The sequence below is a fragment of the Penicillium macrosclerotiorum genome, assembly GCF_028827735.1.
Source record: "Penicillium macrosclerotiorum strain IBT 26536 chromosome Unknown utg000011l_segment0_segment0, whole genome shotgun sequence".
Lineage (NCBI taxonomy): Eukaryota > Fungi > Ascomycota > Eurotiomycetes > Eurotiales > Aspergillaceae > Penicillium > Penicillium macrosclerotiorum.
The window spans coordinates 1-19,930 of record NW_026643090.1 but is presented as its reverse complement, the minus strand read 5'-3'; the positions used below and the strand labels follow the sequence as shown (position 1 = coordinate 19,930).

The window sequence follows — 19,930 nt, the reverse complement described above, 5'->3', positions numbered from 1 at the left end:
GAACCTACTGAATATGAATCAAATTTCGATGTTGGTCTCCAAATTGATTTGTTCACCAGCATCTGCCCTCATTTCTACGTCGACTTCGAGCCCTAAGTCATCGCTGAAGCTAAATTCGGAGCCGCGCCTTGGTCATCCAGCGAAAGCCACGGCAACTTCAGGTTCCGCTCATCATATGCGGATGGTATCGAAGCGTGTATCTGAACGATCTCAAAGAGTTCCAGATGATTCCGAACGGCGAACTCGACGGCAGTGGATGGATAACTCAATGTCGATATCACACGGTGTCGTTCGACGGTTTTGAATAGTTGAATAATAAATAGTTGAACAGTAGATAATCGTTATCATTATAAGCCAAGCTCGATATTGAGATTTTGCGATTTTAAGTTCCATTTGATATTTTAATTCAACAGGCCGGATCTAAGTAATTTCGAGAGTCTGAGATCTCCCTTGCATCCAAACTTCTTCCCAAGTAATCAAACAAGACGAACAGTACATATAGGGCAAATGTGGCAGAGTAGGATATACCAGAAAAGCGACAGCAGTCCCCCACTGCACTAGCTACTAAGGGAAAGGTGACGTTTTGGTCCGCAAAAGAAAATCTCTACCCGTTATTTACAATCTGGCTTGGTCTTTGTGGGAAGCAATTAGAACCCCGTCAAAAAAGGTTCCAATCTGTTCGAACCTTTCTACAGGTAGAACAGCGGAGACATCTGGAAAAGCCGTCAGCGACAAATAAGCACTTAAAGAGTGGGTTCCTTACACTGATCAGGGCGGACGATAATGAAGGTTCCTTTCTGAGGACTGATGCCAAGGTATTCGTACAGGTGACCATGAGCCTTGTCATAACTTTCATCATCGAAGAGTATCTTATGAAGATCCCGGGTCTTATGCTTCCCTGATAAGGGAGAGAAAGATAAAGGAATGTCATCCGGCTCTATGGAATGGCGATTTCCATATGCCACTAAGATCAGTTCAATCAAACTGTCAACATCATCACCCGAGGGGGTGAATCGATGGCTTGGACTTTTGCTAGAACTCCAATACTTGTCGATCTATATCATATATCAGTAAGCATGAGCTACAACAGAATACCTGGTTAATTAGATACATACGTTTGCTAACTTCGTTTTATTCTGGGCCAGCTGCAAGTCACCCACGAAAGTTATCACCCGCCAGCGGCCGTCTGACTTGAGAGAGTCCATAAGTTGCACTGGCTTCGAATCACAGTATCGCACAACCTGAGAGCTAGGTAATCTCATTCCAACGATCACGTTAGTGGCGAGCTGTGCTGTCTCATCCATAGTAGAAGTAATAGGTGACAAGTCGTATTTCGCAGTCAGACCGGCAGTATACTTTCCAGACTGAATAAACCCCTTCTGAAAGTCCTCAGGTGATGTTTTTTCTGTTGAAGAAAACAGTTTAGAAAAGTAGCGATCAAATTCAATAAGATCAATGGCTGTTTTTTTCCGCTCTAGAACGTAGGTTTCCAGTAATGATGGTGTCGATAAGCCTTTCAGGACAGACGCTAACTTCCAGCCAATGTTATAGCCATCCTGCAGGCTAACGTTCATACCCTGGCCAGCTTTAGGTGAATGCGTGTGGCAAGCATCACCAGCGAGAAAAACACGATGATGTTTGTGGAAATTATCGGCATGACGCTGTCCGATAGAATAGGCAGACCACCACACAGTCTCCACAAACTCTACCTTGAACTGCCCAAGGATATGCTTAGCAGTACTTTGTAGATCTTCGAGCTTAACACGTCCTGGCTTTGTTCCTCTCGGGAGTTCGATATAAAATCGAACCAGGTTGTAGGCATCACCTTCCCGAGGAATGATTAGCAAATTTCCTGCCCCTGACCGGATAGTCGCCTTTTTCCTAATATCCGGGAAATCTGTTCGAGGCACCATGTCCATGACGCCCCAAACCGCATCACTGCTGTCACCCAGCATGTTGAAGTCTAAAGCGCGACGGACTATACTGTGGGCGCCATCGCAAGCCTGTTCTTTGTTAGTAAAATAGCACACTGGCAGAATTATTTGCTCCACCTACCAACGCGTACTTAGCTTCAAACTCTACCAATTGACCATTCTTCCTAGCGATTACCTTAACAGGATAAGCCAGAGGATCCTTGGCCTGCTCGCTGTCTACCTCGAGGTGCTTGATGTCATAACCGTAGTCGATATCTTGGTTGTTGAACCGACGCATTGCCTCAATCAAGAGATTGTTGATACGAGCCTGGTTCAAGATGACATGGGGCTGATGCGACAGTCCCGGTTGGGTATCTGCTGTCCTACCCATTCGCTTGATGACATTTCCCTTGGCATCTTGCTCTGCCCAAAATGCGACCTCGAGGACATGGTAGGCCTCACGTAAGAGCTCGTCACCGATATCAAAACTGTCGAATATTTCAACGGTACGACATTGTACACCATCTGCTTGGCCCAGGGCTAAAGGACAGTCACGCCGCTCTAGAATCTTGCAGCGGATTCCATGGCGAGCGAGCCAGGTTGCAGCACAGAGACCTGCGCTTCCACTGCCGCAGATGAGAACGTCAACTTTTTCAATCATTGATCAACTTGTTCGGATAGGCAAAACTGGGACCAGGTACAGCCACATTAAATAGGGTCTCCCCTATCTGCAAAAGCACTTGACGAAGTTTACCTTAATCTTTCCTCTCGCTGGAAATCTTCTAAGTATGCGGCCTCTTGGAAAAGTTCGGAGCGCATTCCGTATCTTCGGATCATATTCCGAATTCAACCTCGGCTGTGGTCGGAAATCTCGGCGGAGATGCTCCTAACAGGCATATGTACCTTTGCTACAGTACTAATGTAATCAACGGCCGCGCGGATCGCCTTCAACCACGTAGCTATGCAATGAGTTAGAACATCGTATCTCGATAACCATATCCACAGTGACGCCTATTATTGGCTTCCATGTCAAAGGATAGAAAGACACTTTTCCGAACCCTGCTGTCATATGATAATGCAACATGAGGCTATTCCCAACTTCACGCCTCAGGTGTCAGTTCGACACCTTATCGGTCAGGCTTCGTCATAACAGCCCCACTTCTCCCTAACATAGATGCATGACCTATAAGGCCCTGAGGGTTCGGTGCCCTTCTATTAGGGATTCCTGAACCCCTCTTCCCTGTAGCCTTTGCTTACCTCTGTTACATATAGGCTACGTCAGACTGCATGTTGTAATATGATCCATCGTCTTTGCTTTGGTTATAAGGGAAAGTGTTGAAGCTTGTACATAAATTGAGGATTATAGAGAGATCCATGATAGCAAGAAACAGTGTTTTGCTTTCCTTACTTGACGTTTATCTTCCTACCTAGTCGACAGGCTTTCTACCCTGTACAAGTAGTTATTCTCTAACATTTACCATAAAATACAGCGTATTTTTGATGTTTGAGATTCAAATATATATATCTCTCTTAATCCTTAGTTGTATCTTTTTCTACCATGTAGGTAGGTTATTCACACTCTTTATTTTATTCATACTTAATATTTAGTCTTAAATTCAAAGGGTTGTTAAGATATAAAGTTGTATTTTATCGCATTAACTATGTGTTTTAGGGTGGCCCGCACTACCGTGTGGCCCGATCGGCCGTGAATTACGTTAACTAACTAGCAGTGTCTCCGCCCACCCACACCGCTTCGCGTTATGGGTGTGCTACACCCTAATGCATAACCACACCCTAATATATAATATTTCCTATTTCCCCTATCTATCGCTGTATCCTACTAGTATCTAGAAAGAAACCCTGCCCGTTCTGACGTGCTTCCTCTGCTCTATCTAACGATGCTAGGCTTTCCTGTGTAGGTTCTAGTGGTGGTGATATTCTATATATTTTCTTCCACTGCTTCCTTACCCGCTTCCGCTCTATATCCGCTTCCTTCTCCTTTCTTTTAGCAATAGAACGATTAGTATCTCTAATAGAGAGAACCCCTGTTTTGCTAAGCGGTGTTTTAACCTAGCGCTTAGTAATTAGGCGCTGTAGTGGTTGTTGAGCTTCCCTAATCTTGCGAATAGTATCGTTCGCTAGATTTAGGTTCTCTATAGTAATCTTATTATAATAAAACACACGATTAAGATTACGTTGCTGCCTTAGTGTAAGATCCTCTTAATATCTAGCAATCTTCCTTTGATTCTTTTCTAGATCCTATATAGATCTAGGCGGCGATTAGTCGATACTAGAAGAAGATATAGGTAGTAGTGAAGGTGTTATTATATAAAGCGGTTGTAGATCTAGCGCTAGGAGATCTAGGATTTCTTAGATAGGAAGGCTATTAATAACCTTTCTACTATCGACTAGATAGATCCTATAATCTTTAAACGATTCACGAATAATTCGCTAGCTAAACGCTCTATTCCGAATATTACCGATTATTCGAAGGAACTCCGATCTTCCGATAGGGCTTCTACCCTAAAACGCGTGGTCGTTATTCGCTAAGTAGAAGTATTGCTTATAGCTTAGAAACGGCTTACCGTCTAGCGGTTAGTAAAGATATATAGTATATAGTAGAAATCCTATTAGTAGGATATCGTTCTCTTCGTAAAGGTGTAGGAATTCGAATATAAGATATAAACCGTGACCGTCGAAGATTAGGATACGTTTTTCACCCGATTTCGTACGGTCGCGTGTTAATTCTATAAAGAATCGAAGCTACTAAACTACTATATCGTCGGTTATCTAACCGTTTAGCGATATAGTAATTATAGTATATAGTAGTAGGCCTTCTATTTGATTAAACTAAGATTCTATAAAGATCCTGTTGCCTTTAAATATAAACCAAGGTTCTAACTACTACCCGTCGGCAGCGATATACTCGATAGTCGTTATATTTTCGCCTTGGTCTAGCTAAGGAAGATCTACTATCTTCCTACTACTACTACTACTACTACTACTAGTAGTAGTAGTAGTAGTAGTAGTAGTAGTAGAAGATATAATATTTCTAGATCTTCCTTCGCCTAGTTAAAAGCCGTATTTATTAAAGTTGTAGACTAAGCGTGCTAGTGTAGTCTTCTTGATTGTTTAGGCTAAAAGATCGTACTAATATTGTAATACTGCTAGATCTTCTGCTAGGATTCGCTTTGATTCCTTCGTATACTACTTAGTAGGCCCTAATTGAAGATATTTAGGAAGCCTATTAATAAAGCGATACGCCTACATCTTGCTAATCGGCGGCTTCCCGACGCGTTAGTATGCACGATTCGCCCACGCTTCTAGTATCCTAGGAGTGATAGGCATATAGCAATCGTTTATATATTGGATCCAGCGAATTAAGGCCTCTTCTTGATAGGCTTCTAGAGCGTATCCGTTCCCGCTTCTAGCTATACGAGGCCCTGTTCCCTTTTTAACACGTCGATAGAGAGTGCTTTGATTAACACCAAATTCGCGTGCTAGACGCGCAATATTCGGCTTCTCTTCGCGTGACGCTGCTAGGCAGGCCTCAGCCATACGAGATTCATCAATTTTAGGCATATTTAGATAGTGGTGTTGGATAGAGAAGCAAAAAATAGGGTGGTGGGAAAGATTATGCATTAGGGTGTGGTTATGCATTAGGGTGTGGCACACCCACAACGCGAAGCGGTGTGGGTGGGCGGAGACACTGCTAGTGACCCGCTCATGATTATCACGTGACGGATCATTGAGCCATCGCTTCGCTGTTGTTGCGCCAATTGGCCAGATAAATACCCCGCTACGACCCTCCGAGGACCCTGATCTGCAGACCAGAAAATGCGAAATTGACTTCGTCATGAGTCAGGATACCTCTAAGGCGCCGCAATTCTTGTTCGTTGATGGCCCTTCTCTAGGCCGAGCAGGTAACTCTGGAACCCGTAATACCCGCTCAGCTTTGATTCGGCGTCTAACCTTGGAAAAACGGAGTATATATAGACGAGAGGAAGAAGATAAAAGGCAAGAACTGATCGTTCAACTCCAGGAGCGTGATTGGGACTTAATAGCCCATTGGTGTACCTGTCGTGAAATGGTCAGGGTTCAGGCCCAAAATTAGGACGCCAGAGAAAAGCCAACGGTTGCGCAAACGCGAACCAATGACCAGCCATTCTTCAGCTTGTGTGTCACCTGCCGAAGATTTCGGACGTTTCACCAGACGCATCACAGTATAGCCTCTCTGTCGCTGAATTTTATCTCCAGCAGGCCAGACCCCTTTTCATCGGTGGATTCGAACCTGGGGCCGGATGTGGATAGCCTACTCCAGCATGGTCAGTGAAATTTTTTTCGTGCGAATCTGATTGCCTTGCTAGAGGGATCCCTAACAAGACATTTCCAGCACTCATTAATATTTGGCCGAATTTTCGCCATGGAGATTACGCCAGAAAATGTTACCAGTCTTGGGTAGCACCCACTCGGAACAACAGACTCTTGATTTACAGTGTCCTATGGTGCACATCCTGCCATCGTGACGTCCTCCGTATCAGCTACGGGTCCAATCCAGTGCTAGACATCAAGGACCAGCTATACTACAAGGGGCGCATCCTCAATCTACTACGCGAGCAGGTGACTGATTTTGCCAAAGAAGAATGGCGGGATGGGGTCATTATGGCGATCTTGTATCTGGCTGTTAACGAGACCTGAAGACGAGACCACAGCCGCGATCCGAACCCGTTCACCCCGCCATTCGTGGACATGCAATCGCTGTCATTCTACGGCAGCCGGGACTATCACACCCTGCATTGGATTGTCATTTATAATATGCTCCGCTACCTACCTGGTGGTATCCAGTCTATTAAGCTGTTTGCCCTAGGCTGGTTATCTCAATGTAGGTTCTAGCCCGCCAAGCATGCCGAATCAGCTACTAAGAATATCTAGTGCGGATCTCATGAACGCTGCCCATTCTCTAACCAAACCACTTTTCCCAATAGTTGATGTTGAAGGCAACGTGACTCTGTTCCCACCTCCTCTGCGCGCATTTCCCTTCCCGGCCGACCCGTCCGAGAAGATCGAACTCGGCTTCAGGGACTTACAGTCCTCTCACCCGCCAGTAAAAGACACTATTGTGGAGTCATTTAACCTCCTCAGCCTATATTCCACAATGTTACAATGGCGCTACTGTCAACAACTCGATCCATCGGATTGCGACCGTTTCGCTGATTTTCGCAATCAAGTCCACCACACCCTGTTCGGCCTGCCTGACGAACGCGACCCCTTAGAAACTGTTCTTGAGATACGTGACCTGTCTACTGATGACTTCTCTGTGTCTTATGAGCTTTTTCTTGCCGATTAGCAGCAAGTTTATATGCAACGCATGTTACCTTTCCTCTGCCGCGGTCTGCCCTACTCCGTGCAACGATCCTTCCGCTTCTCACAGAAAGGCTCGACCGAATAACGCAGACCGTATCAAACCCGTTGCTTCTTTGGTGTGCGACCGTAGCAGCCATCGCGGCAGAAAACACACCAGAGCATTGCCGGCTCACTAAACATGTTAAAGGCCTATGTCTGGGGTTAAAGATCACATCATACGCATGTTTTGTCAAGATTCTGCAATCCTTTGCCTGGGTGGAGGTCGCGTGCTCGGAGGGATGTCATCGACTGTGGGAGAGATTAGCAGGCCCTAGAGCAGCCGAACATCGGGAGACATTTTAGCAGAGGCCGTATGATGATCGAAGACCCTTAGGTAAATTTAGTGGATTTGGACAGGAAGATTGGGAATGGAAGGAAAAATGCGAACTGGAGAAGAACTTGAATTAAAGTAATCGTTTCAGTCACACACCTGATTAAAATTCATTTGAGGAACACCATTGCAAAATACGAAGGTTCTCTGGCTGGTTCAAACTTGAGAGAGCCTCTAACGGCCTTGATAGAAGCGGTGGAATCGTTGGCGGCTTCGCCTATTTACTATCAGACATCACTGCACTCGTAAATTACTGCACTAATGCTATACACAGGGTTTGGCTAATATGAAAATTTGTAGGGGAGTGGGTGGAAGAAGAGCCATCACAAAGGTTGCAACCTGGAACTGATTCGGTCGAGCGACTCGTGCGTAAGTTATTCACGTTCCAATTTGACCGCCCTGTTGGTTTTCGAAGAGTGCGGGGTATATGAAGATTTGCGTATATTACATGAAACCCAACTTGGGTCGCAAGAATCACCTCGGAATTATCGGGCTAAGCTCACAAGGGAGTTTGGAGACATCGTCGAGTTGCCCATCGAATACGACGGTGAGATGCTCAAGTCACTCAGCAACGTGATCTTGCTAGGTCAATCATTACAGGACCAGCTTCTACACGACGTGCTCAAAGATGTTTTGAGCAAGCAGCAGCAGCCTGGTATCAATACTGCGGTCGTCGATAAATACAAGAAATCGGTTAACCCGGTGTTTGCTGCATCAGTGGGTGCTGCACGGCTAAATTTGATTCGATCAAATTTTGGCCGCGATGAAATCTAAGAATTACGCCGTCGCTATCAACGGGTATAAGCGCTGGCATATATTCTATGATATTGTTAAACTTCAAGAGCAGGCTGCCCCTCGCCAAACCTCCACGAGAGCACTAACTTGACCAGAAATGATATAACACATAGCAGCGCTGGACCTAATAAGCGTATCGGAAATTTTTGTTTTCGATATCTGTTAAGTCTGCCAAGCGTAGTTCTTCCCTTTGTTCCACCGGAACGGACGTGCGATCTCGCTTGTTGTTCTCAAAAATTAGCAAATAGCGAAGAACGAGGATGGTCACAGTGGATATCGCAAAGCATATTATTATAGCGAGGAAGCCAGACTGTTCAGTTTTAGCCTGGGTCAATGACGAGCTTTAGAGAGATTAGGGTAATTACCTTGTAGCGAGGGGCCTCCCTAGCGAAGAATAGCTGAGGACCGATAATATTTCCAGCGCAATAGCACGTGAATAAAACTGTGATCACGGTGGCTCGTTTTGTGAAGCCTCCTATATTAGAGCTAACCAGAGCCATTGAGAGAGGCATGCCACTAGAGAAGACTTGCATAAGGCAAAGTCCAGCGTATTTCGCTCCAATAGTGTCGCAAGTATAGATAATAACGGCGCCAGTAATACTAGAGCGCCGCGAAAACTCAAGATTAGTTATCTCTAGGGTATATACAGTAAACTTAGGAGGGCGGTTACAAACCTGATAATATTGACCGCTGCAATTATCAGACACCTAGCATTCGGCAGCTTTGAAGATAGGTATGTTCTGAATAAATCCAGTAAATCAGATTTACAAATCACAATATGTATAGAAGGGTACTCACGAGGAAAGAACAAACACAAAAATAACTATTCCTATTGGAATTCCCATCAAGAAAGTGTTTAGAACCGAAAAGCCAAATCCTTCAAGAATCAATGAAGAGAACTAAAAATACTATCAGTAGAGGATTTATACCGTATATTTATCCACGGAGTTCACTCACAGCTAAACTTCCCCCATTAGGGATATTTGTAGTAAGAGAGTAGACAGCAACAAGCCAAGTCTTATAATCGAGAAGAGTCTCTTTTATCTGAGAAAGCTCTAATTTATTGCTCTTGAAACCTGCTTGATTAGCCTTCAATCGGTGTATAGCGATCTTCTTCTCCTTTCCACTGATGAATTTAGCATTTTGCGGACTATCAGGCAAGCGCCATAATAGGACGAGCCCCCACACAAATGTCAAAATACCAAAAATAATGAAGAGCCACTAAATCAATCAGCAATGAACAAGGTCGCGTGATCATTATAGAAGGTGCGGGAACAACACGAACCTTCCAGGAAGCTAGACTATCATGGATATGATAGATTCCATATCCGATTAGTCCACTGAAGACCGATGAGACTGAATTTCCGCAGAACCAAAGACCGTGCCTCCATGGCTGCTCTGAGGTCCGATACCAGAGTGATGTGATCAGACTAAATCCGGGCGAGATGCTCGCCTCGGCAATACCGAGGAAGAACCGTGCGACCATCAGTGTCGCAAAGTTCTTGGTCGCAGCATGGCACGCAAGTATAATGGCCCAAATCAAACTGTGATCAAATAATAAATCAGCGCCAGTTCGAATTTCAATGATTTGATATACTGGGAACCTACAACATGATTGAGAGGGATTTTCCCAGCGGAAACTTGATTAAGATCAACGAAACCGGGTATGTTGCAAAAAGATAGCCAAAATAGAAGCAGCTCGAAGCCCAGCTATACTGAAAGCCATGCAATTTGAGGTCTGTTATTATGCCCATAATTGTAGATGAGCTCAATGTCTGTTTATCGAGAAATTGCAGCATGTATGCAACGAGCATCAAAGGAAGGATTCTGGCTTTCTCGAATTATGTTATTTTTTCGCCTATGAATAGAACTCATTGCACCATGTGGGAGTTATTACTTGCCTGAAATCAATCTTTCTCACAAGCCTCAGCTCCTCCGCAGGATCAAGAATTTCCCAGACTTCTCCCAAGTCGGTATCATTGTTGTTCTTCTTTGAGGCTTCTGAAATATCCGGTGTCTTCAACATATCGGCCATGGTTACGAGTCGTTCCACAAAAGGGAACTTTCTGATAAATGATCGAGAGGACTCGCTCCCTCTTTTAGATACTCTCACAAATAAGATTTTTAATGAGAATCGAAGTGTAGCGTTTCGCCTATCATGAGTAAAGTAATACCGATTTCCCTATCTTCTTCTCGCTCCTTATATTTTCTTATCATAAGGAAGTTCTATGGCTGCTGCCGTGCTATGAATGTGAGCTCTGTGAAAGCTCGACACGATTGGTTCATTTCAAACTCGAAAGACGGCGCTAGATTATCTGGCCCAGGCCAGGATAGACTAAAAAAGTCAACGTAAACCCTATCTATCTAACAACTGATTAGATATGAAGGAAAATTCAGAAACACCATGTTGTTCTGGGCAACGGGAGGCGAGGACTAACCGTGCCTCAGAGATTTTGAGATAGATACAAGGAATGGTCTGGTCGATCCTTGATAGGGAAATTCTGATTGCTTATCCCGCGAAAAAAATGAAAATGAAAGCTCATTCGTGTATAGAGTTATAATATCAACTTTAATCATGTCAAGGTCATGAGCGTGCTCTGATACTGTGAGTTCTAATACTAGCTTAGGCAGTCGATTGGTTCTCGGTTAGAAGTCTTGAGTCCATCCAATCAAAGTCTGCGGTCGGCAGTAAAGATGTCCAATCAGATGAAGGGTCACGTTTTAGTGCCAGTGGTCTTATCGTTGTTCTAGCCGCTTTTGATTTAGGCCTCAAATAGCGGGATTAATTTTATGCTACCACCGATTATGCTTATGCTATCACCCAGCCGAGTATGCCTCAAAAGAAAGGATATAAGAAGCAGTGGCAATCTTGCGTCAATCAAAATCTAAACAACAGGCGGATCAAACGCAGGCGCAAAACAGGCACGAAAACAAAACCAAAATGGGCAATATTTCTCGGAGCCCACTTTCTGCACAGGAAGTTCAGGTAGAGGTAGATGCTGCTATCGAAGCAGTCGAAAAGCATCTTCAAGAACTAAACAGAACTGTATGATCTCTCATTTCCGGCTGGGTGGACTCGTTGAGAAATTAAATGCTGACAACTAGCGATCAGATCTGGTCGAACCCTGAGCTTGGTCAAAAAGAAGTTCTTGCGCATGACTCTATATGTCTGTTCTTCGAGTCTCTGGGTTATGATGTAAAGCGCCATGCTTATGGAATAGAAACTGCCTTTGAGGTTCTGAGTGGCTCTGGTGGGAGACTTATCAACTACAACGCCGAGTACGACTGTCTCCCTGGGATCGGGCACGCATGTGGCCACAACCTCATAGCCACAAGCTCGATTGCAGCCTTCCATGCCCTGTCTACCGTCTTTAAGAAATTCAACATCCCAGGTCGGACCCAGCTCCTCGGCACCCCGGATGAAGAAGGAAAAGGTGGCAAGATTATGCTTCTGGATGGTGGAGCGTACAAGGGAGTAGATGTTTCTTTGATGGCGTATGTATTCACTATTTCTTTCTCACGCCTCGTCCAACCAGCTCACATGCTGAATCTCTGCCCAGTCATCCCAGCCCTCTTTATGCAGAGCAGAAGGCTGCCGGAATCGAAGGAGTGGCAGGTTGTAGAATGATCGCACGCCAGTATATCGAGGTCGAGTTCCGAGGGAAAAATACCCACGCAGGAGGAACTCCATGGATGGGAATTAATGCACTCGATGCAGCAGTTGCAGCATATAATAACATCTCCCTTTTGCGGCAGCAAATCCTTCCTGATGAACGCATACATGCGGTCTTTCTAGATGGCGAGAAGACTATCAACGTGATCCCAGCTCAGGCGCGAGTGGCACTTCAGGCCCGCAGTCTGGATCTCAATGGGCTACAGGCACTAGTGGAGCGGGTCATTAACTGCGCGAAGGCTGCAGCAACGGCAACGGGGTGTGAGGTTGATATTCAGAAGTACGTTTACCTTTCATGGCTGACAGACTTGAAACTTACGGGCACTGACGAATTGAAAACAGAGAACCATACTATGCAGATGTCACGGTGAATGAGTCACTGTGTGAGAGATATCAGGAGACTATTGCGGCGTATGGGAAGGGTGTGCTCAAAATTCGGGATCAGGTTGCCTCGGGCTCATCCGACGTCGGTATGTTACTCCAATGTACCTCGTAAATCATGATGCTAATTAACGGAAGGAAATGTCGGCTATGTCGTTCCGGCATTGCATGCTCTGTTTGGAATTCCATGTGCGAAAGGAGTATCACCTCATAGTGCCAACTTCACTGATGCAGCAGGAACTGATGCAGCTTATGAAAGTGCAATCATTACTGGCAAGACATTGGCGCTGGTAGGATTTGATGTCGCCACGAAAGATGAAGTGTTCCAGGCAGTGTACTCAGATTGGCAAAAGGAGATGGCCAGAACTTAAGAGAAGTCATATGGTCTTGTTTGGACCTTCCGTAGTGCTCAATTATTCAGCCTTGGCCACGTTAAGGTCTGTTTGACGCCGTACATACCATACCTATGATCAATCATTTATTTGTCTGTTTCTAGTGCTTTGCTGGCCTAGCCAACTTTGTGTTTAAAACTCCAGCGTATTTTTCAGCCTACATTAAAAACGGATCAAATTTTATGCCGTAGCCTGGTTCAGGAATAGGGAAGCCGGTCCACCATGGGCAAATCAGGGGGAAAACGCTTATCGTTGTGTTTACGGCTCCCCGCAACTAGTCTCGTTTCGTCCGATGAGGCTTATCTTCGTACACCCTTCTTTCTCTCGCTTTTCTCTCTGCTTCTTTCTCCACATCCACACCCCCACATGTTTTGGTCTACTACTTAATCCTCATTACACTTCAATGATTCTTTCCCTCTTGGCTGCGTACGCACCAGAACGTTATATTTCCCTCGTCGCGAAGACTACGCAATCCATGCCACAAAGATCAAGGACAGGCTGCACCACCTGTCGAGAACGCAAGGTAAAATGCGACGAACGGCGTCCAATTTGCAATACTTGTCATCGTTTGACTCTATCATGCAGCTGGATTCCTCAAATCCGAAAGCAGCGGACAATGCGAACACCTAAACAGACTAAGTCACACAATCAACCGGCACGCGGGTTTGCCCACCCGCGGCCTATAAGACCCAAGGTTCTCCTGAGTCACCCCTCTCATCTGGGGATCCTAGGTGCGCCCATTACAGCATAGTCCCTTCACCAGATGCCCATGTTGAGATCAATTCAATTCATTTAGGGCCAATATTCCCAGTGTTGGATACTAGCCATATTCCGTGTGCGAATTCTTTACTTCTTTCGTCGACAGACCGCCAGTGTCTAGAATACTTCTCTTCTTCAAACCTTGTCGCTTGGACCGGAAAGCCCTGGAAATGGAGCTGTCTTGCATATATCTACCATAAACTGGCTCCTCAGAATGCAGCCATAATGTATATGATAATTGCTTCGTCGGCGAGTGAATTACAGAACCTGGGGCACTCATATTTGCGTCCGGCCTCGCAACATGCGGCTCGAAATTATGGCATTGCACTTAACAAGTTGAATCTCTTGCTCGATCAAGATGTGAAGCCAGACTTGGACTCAAGTCTCACTTGTCTCTTCTTGATGGCACATTATGAGCTGAAGCTTGGTTATTCCAATCAACATCTTACGGTTCACCTGAAGGGTGTTGAAGCTCTGCTGGAGTCTGGAAACTACATTTCAGCCCTTGGCAGGAATAAGTCGCTGCCATCAGATGAGAATGAGATGGCTGAAGCCGAGATCCAGCCGTTCTCTAATCTCTCTGCACTCCTGCTGGTTTGGATATTGTGAGGCTTATTTACCTATCCCACCCAACCTTATATCCGGACAACAAAATGACTTAATGGCAGCTACATTAGTCTCCGAAGCGGTCTCCACACCGTCCCAGACAGCTTTATCACTAAGTTATATCATTCTGTCAGAAGTCCTGACTGTTTCCTTGTCCGAACTGCCCGAAAGGCTCATTTGCAGTGCTGGGGGAGCGAGTACCCGCAAGACGAATGGTTGGACGACTTGGAAAACTATCGCACCCTTGAGTTACTACACGAATCTTTCTCTCTCCGTTCCAGGGTGTGTCAGATGTGGTCTACACCGGATCTAGAGTATAGAAAATTGCCTCTTACGGAGGATGAAATCTTTTGTCGATTGCAGCATATGAGACAGGTCAGCTCTGTCCATTTGTCAACCCTGCGTTGCTATATTATGTTCTTACAAAAAGCAGAGTTACAACGACATCTTCATCATGGCAAAGCGAACTTACCGTGCTCCTGTGGGTCGGGCTCTCTATACAGCCCAGCTCGCGGTGGTGTACTACTCAGGTCTCCTGCTTTTTCATCGGCGCATGCTATACCAAGATAGCCTTATGGAGGTGTCACATATTGAAGCCCTCTCTACCATACTCCATATCGCATATGAGACTTATACCCACGACAAAAGATATATGTCTCCCTTTTCGTGGGGGCTTGAGATGGCGGCTATTGAGACACATGATCCTATCTATAGCGGCTGGATTCGGGATCGGCTTTTGGAGGCTCCTAATAATTATCGCCATAGCGTTATTGTCAGTGAGACTGGGACCAGATGCTACAGTCATACAGGGACTACAAGTCATTTCACTAGGAACATGTGCACAGATACCTCGGAGTAGATGTATATATATTAATATCATGACCTAACAACCTGTTTGTGGGATCACTTTAGTGATACTCGGAGCTGTTGATTCTATCTATACTTGAAGTTTTGCAACAAAGCGTTTTCCATATTATTTCAAATTCAAAACGACCTCAGGGCCAAGGGTCATTTCGAAGTAAAAATTGGGCAAAGAATAGAGCGGGGAGTATGAGGAATTTGTGAAACGCGAATAGCAGATACAATTGAAGCGGGTCCTCGTGGGTTAGTTATTTTGTTAGTAGACTGGCTTGAAGGCGCTTCTCAAAGTGTTCGACATCCTATCTCCGGCAGTTGAATCGCGTTTACCATCTGTAGCACGAGGTGGTTGGTGAGTTAGATCAGACAAAAGGGGGCGTTTTATGTTCGTCGGCATGGTTAAGTGGCGTCGAGTCGGCCCGTCGCGAGGGCGAATCGTATTGAGGCCCGTGCCGCTTCTAAGTTTGGCGTCCACTTCTGATCATCAAAAGGCAATTTCCCTCCCAGGAAGGACATGTTTCCTCCGTGGGTGTTGCTACATTGTAGCAGTTCCGTCCGGTGTGCAGTCCACTTCCGACATCGAAAGAGAAAGTGCTCAACGGTCCTTGTCCCCATACACACTGATCCGTGTCTGCCACCTTGATTTGATAGAGATATCCATTGCCATGCCAAGTTGAGCCAGCACGCTTGCTTCTTTCCACGATAAGCAATCATACAGGTGTCGGGTGTGTTTTCCTGGAAGTGCTATGTCCACTCGTTTGACGTGTTTCCCGACATCATCTGGCAAGCCTTTGCCAGAGGCTACAGAGGCTACATGTGACTGTGCGATGTTCAGGGTCGTTGACCTCATCCTAGGATCTTGTGCTTGGAGGAGCGCGTCCTCTTGGGTTGCGGTCCTGGCCTGTGTTTAGCCAGGCCCAGCAATTTGTTCTCTTCATTGACAGGGACCCAATGGATGTGGATCTGATTTCCGGTTCTCCGGAGCTTCCTGATTAGTCGGTAAACTCGGCAGACATGTCCCTGGCCCGACTGCTGTCGAGGATTTCCCAGCGTGAGTGCTGCCGCTTTGTTTCTCGTGAGCAGCGTGGCCCTGTAACCTTTCAGTCCCGGTAGCGTGTTCAATGCGCATGATATTACTGCTAGCTCCGCCGAGTATGGGTCCTGCTCTGATCTTACGCCCAATATGGCACAGAAGGCTTTCAGTTTCAGTTTTCGGTAGCGAGGAGGCTGCCTTTCAATCGCTCCACCAAATCCTACCAACTCGTTACGCGCCGAGCTGCTGACCGCGATCCGCATGGCTCCGCATGGCTCCGCATACTTCGGTCTATAACTCTTGAGATTTATGAATATTAGTCCACACGCGTTCCTCCTATGGGGCGAACGTAAATGGGTTAATCGGTTCCAGTGTTTCCATCTCGATGTGCTTGAGCGCGTCTGCTACGTGGTACAACGGCGAGCGGTGGTATCGTCTGAACTTCCTGATCCGATCTGTATTTCTGCGCAGAGGATTGGTTTCTGGCAGGGTGTGCATATCCGTCCACATCTTCACGGCTCGTTTCCCGAAACGGTCTTGTGCAGTGGCAATGTGGGCTTCGGCCTCCGCAACACTGGTTGTGAGGAATGTCCCTACAATCGCTTGCGCTCCTATTCTTTGGACGCGGTTGATTGCTCCAATGGCCTTATCCTTGACAGCATGCATCCAGACATTGGAGGCCTAGTCCACGACTGGGGCCACCGTCGAGTCAGGAACTTTTTCGGCCCGAGTCCTACAGACCTGCCCTACATGCCTTTAAGAGTGATATCAAATCGAGGGGGATCTAGGCATTTAGATCATCAACTCGTTATGAGTAATGTATATTCAATGTTTAAATGTACTTTTACGCTAAATGAGAAGCAGGTGTATATATACAAATGTCATCTTGCAATTGGTTTCCCGATTAGGCCTGAGGTTGGAGAATCATGTTGTCGATCAACCGTACAGGAACCTTTCCATCTCCCAAACCGCAATCCTCTCCAGGTTCAGTCTCCTCCAGGGGGGCCATCTTAAAGGCAGTACTTAAAACGGCTCCCTTCTTGGGATCAACGAGGTCGAGCTCCTCCAAACTCTCGGAATCAGCGAGGGAGATGTAGTCAACTTTGTACAGCGCCCGCTTTGACGGGGGGAGCGACTGCTGCTTGGACAGTACACGCTCAGCGACATTGAGAGAAGCCCCCAAAACATCATCACGAGAGGTCCTGCCTGCCTTGTATGCCTCCGCTGCAGCACTCAGGGCTTTGTGGAGGGTGAGTCCCACGATCCGCCTGCGAGCTCCGAGATAAACATTCCGAGAGCCTAAGGCCAGGCCGTCAGGTTCGCGGGCGGTTGCAATAATCCGAACCTCAGTATCAACAAGGAAGTCTTTAACTATCCTTTTGACGATCACTGATTGTTGCACATCCTTCTGGCCGAAGTAGACACGATCGGGCGTGGTCACATTAAATAGCTTCATGCAGATTGTCGCAACGCCGCGGAAGAATACCGGGCGGGAGACACCTTCAAGATTTCTCGCAAGAGGGCTGATATTGACGAATGAGCCGTGACCGTCGATTTCCGACGAAGGTGGCATTGTAGGGTACACGACCTTCGAGGTCGGGGCGAAGATGGCAGTAATCCGTCCCGTGCCGGCACCCAAATTGCCGAGCTCTTCATTGAGCTTCTCCAATTTCTTGACGTCACTATCCTAAGTGCGAGGATAGCTTGAAAGGTCTTCGTTGACGCCAAATTGAGTCGGGTTGACGTAGATACTCACGAAGACGTCAGTGTTCTCTCGCGCGGCCTCTCGAATCAACGACAGGTGGCCTTCATGAAGGGCACCCATCGTGGGCACGAATCCGATAGTGCGATCATTTTGAATTCATTTCCGACGCAATTGGCGAAGTTCAGGCACGTCACGGAAGATTTGGAACGAGGTCGGTTGACGAGCGGATCGTGCGGCAGCCGCCGAAGCGTCTGCAAGTAACGAAGAGGCCGTACCTAGGGAATGGAGGAGAGGAGGTAAGCTTATAAGCCTGAATGACGCAGCTGGAACATACTGGAGAAGAATTTTATGCCGTTCACCAAGCAGGACATGTTGTGATCGAAATTGGGTCGGATGCTTCTATTATCTGGAGCCCACTAGCTTCCGACGTCTGCGGCAAAGCGGAGATGCACGACTTACCCGTTTTGGCACGTGACTTTCGCCGAGGCTATAAGAGATGTCGGAACAACAGATAGCAGTGTCTCCGCCCACCCACACCGCTTCGCGTTGTGGGTGTGCCACACCCTAATGCATAACCACACCCTAATGCATAATCTTTCCCACCACCCTATTTTTTGCTTCTCTATCCAACACCACTATCTAAATATGCCTAAAATTGATGAATCTCGTATGGCTGAGGCCTGCCTAGCAGCGTCACGCGAAGAGAAGCCGAATATTGCGCGTCTAGTACGCGAATTTGGTGTTAATCAAAGCACTCTCTATCGACGTGTTAAAAAGGGAACAGGGCCTCGTATAGCTAGAAGCGGGAACGGATACGCTCTAGAAGCCTATCAAGAAGAGGCCTTGATTCGCTGGATCTAATATATGAACGATTGCTATATACCTATCACTCCTAGGATACTAGAAGCGTAGGCGAATCGTGTATGCTAACGCGTCGGGAAGCCGCCGATTAGCAAGATATAGGCGTATCGCTTTATTAATAGGCTTCCTAAATATCTTCAATTAGGGCCTACTAAGTAGTATACGAAGGAATCAAAGCGAATCCTAGCAGAAGATCTAGCAGTATTATAATATTAGTACAATCTTTTAGCCTAAACAATCAAGAAGACTACACTAGCACGCTTAGTCTACAACTTTAATAAATACAGCTTTTAACTAGGCGAAGGAAGATCTAGAAACGTTATATCTTCTACTACTACTACTACTACTACTACTAGTAGTAGTAGTAGTAGTAGTAGTAGTAGTAGGAAGATAGTAGATCTTCCTTAGCTAGACTAAGGCGAAAATATAACGACTATCGAGTATATCGCTGCCGACGGGTAGTAGTTAGAACCTTAGTTTATATTCAAAGGCAATAGGATCTTTATAGAATCTTAGTTTAATCAAATAGAAGGCCTACTACTATATACTATAATTACTATATCGCTAAACGGTTAGATAACCGACGATATAGTAGTTTAGTAGCTTCGATTCTTTATAGAATTAACACGCGACCGTACGAAATCGGGTAAAAAACGTATCCTAATCTTCGACGGTTATAGTTTATATCTTATATTCGAATTCCTACACCTTTACGAAGAGAACGATATCCTACTAATAGGATTTCTACTATATACTATATACCTTTACTAACCGCTAGACGGTAAGCCGTTTCTAAGCTATAAGTAATACTTCTACTTAGCGAATAACGACCACGCGTTTTAGGGTAGAAGCCCTATCGGAAGATCGGAGTTCCTTCGAATAATCGGTAATATTCGGAATAGAGCGTTTAGCTAGCGAATTATTCGTGAATCGTTTAAAGATCGTAGGATCTATCTAGTCGATAGTAGAAAGGTTATTAATAGCCTTCCTATCTAAGAAATCCTAGATCTCCTAGCGCTAGATCTATAACCGCTTTATATAACAACACCTTCATGTTACGCGCTGCTAACTAGTTAACGTAATATGTGCGTTATCGTAACGTACCTCTCTCGTAACTCCGACGATCTATCTCGCAATCGTACCGTTTAGGGTTTAGGGTTTAGGGTTTAGGGTTTAGGGTTTAGGGTTTAGGGTTTAGGGTTTAGGGTTTAGGGTTTTAG

At 45.8% G+C, this 19,930-nt stretch overlaps 7 protein-coding genes across 7 annotated transcripts; 4 read left to right on the top strand and 3 right to left on the bottom strand.

The window, feature by feature from the left end:
- Nucleotides 1–615: 615 nt before the first annotated feature.
- N7462_010970 (uncharacterized protein) lies at nt 616–2,574 on the bottom strand (the record flags this gene model as incomplete). The annotated part of the gene is made up of 4 exons (XM_057082684.1): nt 616–713; nt 764–1,055; nt 1,116–2,003; nt 2,056–2,574. The coding sequence occupies 4 exons, from the start codon at nt 2,572–2,574 to the stop codon at nt 616–618; spliced, it is 1,797 nt and encodes a 598-aa protein (XP_056928039.1).
- Nucleotides 2,575–6,336: 3,762 nt separating this feature from the next.
- N7462_010969 (uncharacterized protein) lies at nt 6,337–7,260 on the top strand (the record flags this gene model as incomplete). Its single annotated transcript, XM_057082683.1, has 4 exons — nt 6,337–6,371; nt 6,410–6,586; nt 6,626–6,784; nt 6,846–7,260. 4 exons carry the CDS (start codon nt 6,337–6,339, stop codon nt 7,258–7,260), a joined length of 786 nt encoding a protein of 261 aa, XP_056928038.1.
- A 939-nt stretch (nt 7,261–8,199) lies between these two features.
- Nucleotides 8,200–8,421, top strand: N7462_010968 (uncharacterized protein; the record flags this gene model as incomplete). Its single annotated transcript, XM_057082682.1, has 1 exon — nt 8,200–8,421. The coding sequence occupies one exon, from the start codon at nt 8,200–8,202 to the stop codon at nt 8,419–8,421; it is 222 nt and encodes a 73-aa protein (XP_056928037.1).
- Nucleotides 8,422–8,566: 145 nt separating this feature from the next.
- N7462_010967 (uncharacterized protein) lies at nt 8,567–10,477 on the bottom strand (the record flags this gene model as incomplete). Its single annotated transcript, XM_057082681.1, has 8 exons — nt 8,567–8,752; nt 8,808–9,042; nt 9,117–9,182; nt 9,241–9,341; nt 9,400–9,663; nt 9,728–9,986; nt 10,051–10,277; nt 10,340–10,477. The coding sequence occupies 8 exons, from the start codon at nt 10,475–10,477 to the stop codon at nt 8,567–8,569; spliced, it is 1,476 nt and encodes a 491-aa protein (XP_056928036.1).
- A 906-nt stretch (nt 10,478–11,383) lies between these two features.
- Nucleotides 11,384–12,867, top strand: N7462_010966 (M20 family metallopeptidase; the record flags this gene model as incomplete). The annotated part of the gene is made up of 5 exons (XM_057082680.1): nt 11,384–11,488; nt 11,555–11,937; nt 12,003–12,395; nt 12,458–12,585; nt 12,635–12,867. The coding sequence occupies 5 exons, from the start codon at nt 11,384–11,386 to the stop codon at nt 12,865–12,867; spliced, it is 1,242 nt and encodes a 413-aa protein (XP_056928035.1).
- Nucleotides 12,868–13,872: 1,005 nt separating this feature from the next.
- On the top strand, nt 13,873–14,256 carry N7462_010965 (uncharacterized protein; the record flags this gene model as incomplete). Its single annotated transcript, XM_057082679.1, has 1 exon — nt 13,873–14,256. One exon carries the CDS (start codon nt 13,873–13,875, stop codon nt 14,254–14,256), a length of 384 nt encoding a protein of 127 aa, XP_056928034.1.
- Nucleotides 14,257–17,048: 2,792 nt separating this feature from the next.
- Nucleotides 17,049–17,969, bottom strand: N7462_010964 (pantoate--beta-alanine ligase; the record flags this gene model as incomplete). The annotated part of the gene is made up of 2 exons (XM_057082678.1): nt 17,049–17,831; nt 17,901–17,969. The coding sequence occupies 2 exons, from the start codon at nt 17,967–17,969 to the stop codon at nt 17,049–17,051; spliced, it is 852 nt and encodes a 283-aa protein (XP_056928033.1).
- Between the last annotated feature and the right edge of the window lie 1,961 nt (nt 17,970–19,930).